At 42.3% G+C, this 7,428-nt stretch overlaps 1 protein-coding gene across 1 annotated transcript in view; it reads left to right on the plus strand.

Moving 5' to 3' along the window:
• The window catches only part of LOC115376998 (coxsackievirus and adenovirus receptor-like), a 153,777-nt gene extending 146,349 nt beyond the window's left edge, over window positions 1-7,428 (plus strand). The window contains exons 4-5 of the mRNA XM_030076848.1: window positions 5,859-6,215; window positions 6,729-7,428. Coding sequence (XP_029932708.1) covers window positions 5,859-6,215; window positions 6,729-7,060 — 689 coding nt within the window. The 3' untranslated portion in view covers window positions 7,061-7,428. The remainder of the gene's footprint in view (window positions 1-5,858; window positions 6,216-6,728) is intronic.

A 7,428-nucleotide genomic window follows, 5' to 3' on the forward strand; every position in this document is an offset into this window, starting at 1 on the left:
CTCATGGGAGACAAAGTCTGCCCTCGGAGTCAGCTCATGCAGACGCTGTTACAGAGCACAAACACACACTCACACACAAGGTCACCTAAAATGAGAAGAACGTACAGGAGCTCAAATCCACATCCCCATCCCAGTTTAATCCCAATGAAGCTGAAAAATCCTTCCACACATCAAACCTCTCATTAGAGCTGCCATAATAATCACGTTTCATACACACAGACAAATGCCTGGGTGTGGCTCCTCTGAGGCTTTAGGCGAGACATGTACCAGCAGGTTTGGCTTCATGTTTTTCCTCTGAGCACTGACATTCACTCCAGCACAAAGAGAAACAGGCCCTGCAGCCTGTTCACTGTGTGTGCCATAGAAAAAAACATTAATAATGGCGAAGAGTCATAAGGATCATACAGTGGTTATCTACATAACCTACAACCAGCATGTATATTTTTGTATATATTTTGTATATTATTGTACATTTTCAAAACCATTTATTTATTCAATATATGAAAACTGCAATTGCAGCATTCGTCAATATATTGATGCTATTGGCAAATCCTTGTGTAAGGGCAGTTCCATCAAAAACCTAGGACAAGAGAAAAAAACTCAACTGATTTTGTATCCTAAGTTTGTCCTGAGTGAGGGGGAAAAAAGTCCTAAGGAATCCCATTGGTGGAAAGTTTAGAAAATCCCCTCTATATGACCATATAATACCAAAAAACACTGTTTTTACCACACATTTTACATTCAGATATCACTGTAAAAATTCACAAGTTGATTACACACACAAAGACAAGAAAAAAAGTCAATTACAAGTTCTTTGAATTATTCTGTTTACACATGCATATCACACATTATCTGATTTGATATGCGCTAATAAGGAATATAAGGAATAAATGCCAGAAGAGACATTTAAACAGTGAATTAAAAGGTTACTATATACATAGTATATACAGTAACCTTTTAATTCACTGTTATATATTAACCTTTTAATTCAAGGTTACTTTATATATAGTAATCTTTTTAACGAGGCTTCAAAGCTTCAAAACAGAGGCTTTTTTTTTTTTTTTTTTTTTTTTTGGAGTTTCAGTAAAGTTTATTTAAATCAACTTATTATTAATAGGTTTAAAATGTTTCAAACAGAAAATTTCTCAGTTTGTTCTAACAGCATTTTTTGAGATACAGGCGGAGGCAAACAAGATATATAGAGTGCAGAAAAGAAAAAAAATAGAAAAAAAATACATGTACATATATGTATTTCTAAGAGGAGGCCTCTAGACTCAGCCAGACCTGCGATCCAGTCCTGACTGAAACAAGAATGTTTGGAGTCAGAAAACTCTGCTTTCACTTTGCTGACCTCAGCCATCACCTTAAGGATCACCTAAAGGATCCTGGTGAAGGTGAGGAAAGGATCCTGGTGAAGGTGAGGAAAGGATCCTGGTGAAGGTGAGGAAAGGATCCTGGTGAAGGTGAGGAAAGGATCCTCAAAGAAAAAGAAAGCACCAGCTCCCTCAGTGTGTCTCTGTGTGTCTCTGTGTGTCTCTGTGTGTCTCAGTGTGTCTCAGTGTGTCTCTGTGTGTCTCTGTGTGTCTCAGTGTGTTTCCTCCCAGTTTCCCCAGAAGAAGAGCTGGAGTCTCTGAGGAGAGGACAGCGAGCGTCTCCTGTCTCAGCTCAGCAGCCACAGTTTAACATTCAAAGTCACTACAGACAGTCTGAGCCTGTTTAGAGCCTGGGACAAAGTTACAGGGTAGAACTGTAGTTTTTCAAAGAAAGAACCAAATAAAACTACAAGTATCCCCTCATTACACATCTTTGATCTGACAGATATAATCTACATAAAATAAAACTTCAGCTCCTGTCAGGATGAAGAGTGTGGAACAGAAAACACAGGAGGGACTTTGGTCTTTTGCTCACATTTGAAATTCAAAACCCCCCTTATCAACGGACTGGAAACACAACCCTGCGGCTGTGAGTCTCCACCCACCCAACACACACACACACACACACACACACACATCACACACATGCCTGACAGGCCTATGTCACTACTGAGAGTGAGAGAGACAGTCTAATGCCAACCTTTAACCACCTAAAGTCCAGCACCACATGACTGAGTGTGTGTGTGTGTGTGTGTGTGTGTGTGTGTGTGTGTGTGGTCTTTTAAACGTCTTTGTAAACTCGGACAGTGAAGTAACATTTTCTTTGGAGTGGCTTTGCTCTCCACCACTCGTTTGTGTCACAGCGTCTCTCTGTTTTGTCCTGAGTGTGTGTGTGTGTGTGTGTGTGTGTGTGCATGTGTTCTTCACACTGCGGTGAACATGTTGGCAGGTTTGATAGCAGGTAAACACCTCTGTTTGTGTGTGTGTGTGCTTGTGTTTGAGTGTGTGTGCTGGTGTGTGGGGATGTGCTCTTGTTCCTTGTTTATCTGTCTGTTTTGCTTACTTTATCTACTGTGGCCACCATCTTATCTCTAGTCGTGTTAAATCTCTTTTTAGAATTGTTAATTATTATATTGTCATACCTGCCCAGGGACTACAGGTGGAAATTAGGAGCTGTTGCCATAACCTGGCCCAAGACATCTTTTCTTGTCGTACAAGATTAATGTTTATTTGTGCATTGTCCCTGTTTCAAATAAATGAATTCCTATTCCTGTTCCTGTTCAAACCAGATGAATAAAGCAGAGAAACTGCAGCTGTAATTTCAGATAAACACACAGCTGGAGCTGCCGCCTCACTGACAGACATCACCATTGTAACAATCAGCCTTATAATTAAAAGCCTAGTTACCACAAGTCTTAAGGATCCTACGGTAAATTGGTTATCTGTTAGTATCAGGTTAGGAAAACTAAAACAGATGTGCACTTTCAAACTAAAGAACCAAAGATGGTGCTGTCAACAAACAATTTTATTTAACACAGGAGATCACCAGGCACTTAATTACTTTCTCATTATCTCTGGCAGAGTCCATATGTCCATAAAAACTGAAATAATCGGGTCCAACTCAAAAATCCTTCCAATTAGGAAAAAATACCTTTCAAAATGCAAAAATGTAACTGAAAACAGCAATGCATTGCAAAAAAAAAAAAAAAAAAAAAAAAAAAAAAAAGCCCCGATCTCACCAGCAGATATTTCCAGGGAGTGGAGGAAAGGATGAAGTCCCAATCTTTACTGTAAAACACAGCGTTCACTCTCGCTTGGAGGTTTTCAGCACGGGGAACCGATCCCTCAGTCCTGACTCTTTCCTCTGCTAAAGAGTAATTTTCTTAATTTAACACAATATAAATTAAATGTCCTCCCACTGTTCCCTGGTCTCTCCTCTCTGCTCCCTCTTTTCCTTTGTTCTCCTCTTTCTCCTTCCCTCTGCCCCAAACATTCCTTCCCTTTCAACCCTCCCTCCAAACACACCCACACAGGAACAACACCAATCCCCACTGACATGACCATAATGAACCCTAAGTCCTACTCCAGTGGGCCAGGCTTACACAAGACATGAACACTAGGTAGATCTACCCTGTAGGGCCTCAACACTTTAATCTACCCCTTTATCTCCTAATCTTGTGCTGGTGGTGATGCCACACCATCATCATCATCATCATCATCATCATCATCATCATCATCATCATCATCATCAAGTCATGACTCAGCGTGTGGCTTCACTCACACACAAGCTTGGTGTGGATGTTAATGTAAACTGAGAGCAGAGGTGAGTTATAACTTGATGTGAAGGAGTGAAGATGGACTTCACCCACACCTTCACTGGTGGCTGGTCCACCACCACACTGACTAGTCTAGTAGGGAGGTGGGGGTCCCATGCACCCGAAAGATATATTTTTCTAACCTAGCTTTTTGTAATCCTTAAGGTGTCTAGTAAATGATTTTTGATGTTAACAGCGCAAATTTTTGTCCCATGTATGACTTTTTGGGCCATCTTTTATGGCCATCCTGGATTTTCGACTGCGAAAAATGAAAACTTTAAACCTACATAGCTCCTGAACCATACATCACACAGAGACAACTGACCCCATTTTCTTTTTGTCTTGACATGAGGAATTGAGAAAGATGGGGATTGCCATGATTGGGTCATGTATTGTACATAAAAACTCAAATAAACAAAAAAAAAAATGTTAAAATTCAGCAAAATTGGCTCACAAAAACTCCTCCCCCATGTACCCCATTGATATTTTTTTTATTAACTTTGGTATATTTACAATCCCCAAGATGTCTAGTAAACAAATATTCAAGAGCCCAACTTGAAATATTGTCCAATGTCTGTTCATTCTGGCTATATTGGTTGCCACACTGGATTTCCTAAAAATGAAAAACGAAATTCTAAAATCGACATAACTTTTTAACTGTACATCATACAGAGACCTGAAGGCCCTTCTCTCATGTGAAGCCCGACACAACCTGGCATCAGCCGAGCCGACCGCTCTGGCCTCCTCCACCCGACTCACACACAGCTACAGTTCAGCTGAGGCAGCGTCTGGATCCAGAACCACAACACACTCCTAACACACTCCTGACACACTCCTAACACACTCCTAACACACAGTAGCGGTTTTAGGCACGGGCGAAGCGGGCAGCTTGTTTTTGCAAACAAAATGTGTTATTTTGGGAAGAGCGCCTCTCATTAGGCCGATGGATTAACTGTTTTGATACCAGCGTTTCTGAGTTGACAGAGGAGGTAAAGCGATTGAAAAAACTGTAAATATGTGAAGACACTCTGATGGAGCGTTGTGTCATCCTGCTGCTGCTCGGTGGCTCTTTACTGACATCTAGTGGTTTGAATTCACAACTGAAGCAAACATCCAAAGTGTTTGAGGCTCTTCTGGATGGCAATGAGAAGATGCTGGGTTTGTGCCCAGGTCCATTATGTGTGTGTGTGTGTGTGTGTGTGTGTGTGTGTGTGTGTGTGTGTGTGTATGTGTGTGTGTGCGTGTTCAGTTATGTTTTTGATGTTGTACAGTGTGTGTTGATATTTCTTTCTGTACATGAGCACTCAGGTTTGGACACACCTCTTTAATTATAACCTTGTTAATCATGTGACCCAGAGGTGCATCTCTATATAAATGAAGCTTCAGGAAGAAGGAAGACACACATACACACACACACACACACACACACACACACACACACAGAGGCAGATCTCCGCTCTCATGGCTTCTCTCAGCTCTGCGTCCCTCCTGGCTCTGAGCTCCCTGATCTGTCACCTGGCTGCCTCCTCTGAAGGTGAGTGTGTGTGGACAGGTGTGTGTGTGTGTGTGTGTGTGTGTGTGTTAGCTGGAACTGTCAGACACGCCAAACGCGAGTTCATTGACGCTGTCCACAACAGGCCATGACACGCTGTGAAACGTGTCTTTAAAGGCTACAATGAAACACATTCTGCACAATACAGTGGCCTCAGATTATTTTTTAAATATGTTTCATGTTGAATATTTAACACGCATCAGAGAGACACCAAACACACACATCTGGACCAGAGACAGAAATGTGTTTTCAAATGTGTTGTACCTCATTCATGTTTATATGACACATTTTTGCGTAACACAGTTGACAAAATAATGAATCAAATGTTTATTGTCATCAACATATTTAAAAAGTCATTAAACCTTGTTAAGTTTCTGAGTTCAGCACATTTATACTGTGGAAACAGCTGGAAGATTTCTTAGATATGATGGATGTTCTCTGCACTTACAAATGACTTGTGCTTATTTGTGAACGGAGCTGATGTTCAAACTGATGAGCCGACGGCTTCTGAGCGTTTGGGGATCCATTTGAAGTTTGAACTGACAGAAACTGGAATCTTTATGAAGATCTGTGTTGTTAACTTTTCTGTTCTGGGTTTGTTTTTCCATCGTCCTTTAGCCCTGAACCTGAAAGCTCACCCTGGAGACAATGTCACCCTGAGCTGTCAGGCTCCTGATGTCGACATCGCAGCAGCAGAGTGGAGCAGAACTGACATGAAGGAACTAGAATATGTCTTCCTTTCTGTAGACGGACACATTGACTCAGTCTACCAGCATCCATCTTTTAAGAACCGGGTGGAGCTGAAAGACAAAGAGATGAAGAACGGCGACCTGTCTGTGATTCTGAAGAACGTGAAGAAGGAGGACAGTGGAACATATGAGTGTCTCATTAGAGCTGCTGGTGCCAAACGCAGGAAGAGAGCCATTATTCCAACTGATCCCATCAGCATCATCAGGCTGGAGGTTGTAGATCCAGGTGAGTTTAACTGGTACAGGATGACATCTGACCTGAGGTCTGTTTTATTTCATGTTGGAGGTGGATTCTGAACAGACACAGGACAGAAATATGAGAGCTTGACTTTATACTTTGATCATGATTTCATAGCACTACAGTAGATAATGACTGATGTGAGCAGCAGGAATCATTTATTCTGTTTCCTTCCTTATTGTTAAATCTGTATTTTTAAATGTATAAAGTGAGGTCCATTTTCCAAAAGGCCTTGTCCCAGCTGTCCCACAAGTGAAGCCCTTCACAGATGGACATGTTGTCTTGAACATGTGTCCTAACCCTTGTTGGTACCAAACATGTTCCCCTCAGTTCAGTCAGTGAGAGTCAGGAGAGAAAACTGACATGTTTCCAGACAAACTCCCACATGAGTCTGATGAGGAGGACATGCAGCCTTTTCCTCTGACCCTCATCTGTTTACTCACCAACCTGACTTTGTCTCTGTCTTTGTCTCTGTCTTTGTCTCTGTCTTTGTTGTTTCAGACGCTTCAGATGGAGACAAAATGAGTCAAGACTCTGTGAATGACCATGGTGAACCTGCTGGGCGTGTTCATCCTGCAGTGGCTGTAGTTCTTACACTGGCAGTGCTTATTGTGGTTGTTTCTGCTGTGGCTGCTGTGATGCACAGAAAACAAAAAGCAAGTAGAGAACACAGACAGGAGAACAGGGAGGATGTGTTGGCGGGGGGCGTGTCTCAGGAGGTAGAGCGGTTGTCTGGTAACCAGAGGGCTCCCGGTTCAATCCCCAGTTCCCCCAGAGCCTGTCAAAGTGCCCTTGAGCCAGATGCTGAACCCCTCAGCGCTCCAGATGGATAGCTAGGCGCCCTGCATGGTAGCCTCTGCCATCAGAGTGTGAATGGGTGAATGTGAGGCAAAACACTGTAAAGCGCTTTGAGAGGTCAGTAGACGAACAAAGCGCTACAGAAATGCTGCTCATTTACCATTCAGGATGCTGCCACAGCTGAACTGTTGCTGTCGTGATGATAATGACTTCTGTGTTTACCTGAGCTTCCAGCTGCAGCTTCTCTGCTTCAATCACCTGGTTTGAACAGACTTTATTGACACCGTCTACCTGGACAGGTGTGAGCTGAGCAGCTCACTGATACTTGAAGTTTGAAATCTGTCCTCACTCCCTCTCTTCTTCTGGCTTTAAGTTCAACAGTGTTAAAGAACGAGGCAGATTC

Source organism: Myripristis murdjan, chromosome 18 (assembly GCF_902150065.1).
Source record: "Myripristis murdjan chromosome 18, fMyrMur1.1, whole genome shotgun sequence".
NCBI lineage: Eukaryota > Metazoa > Chordata > Actinopteri > Holocentriformes > Holocentridae > Myripristis > Myripristis murdjan.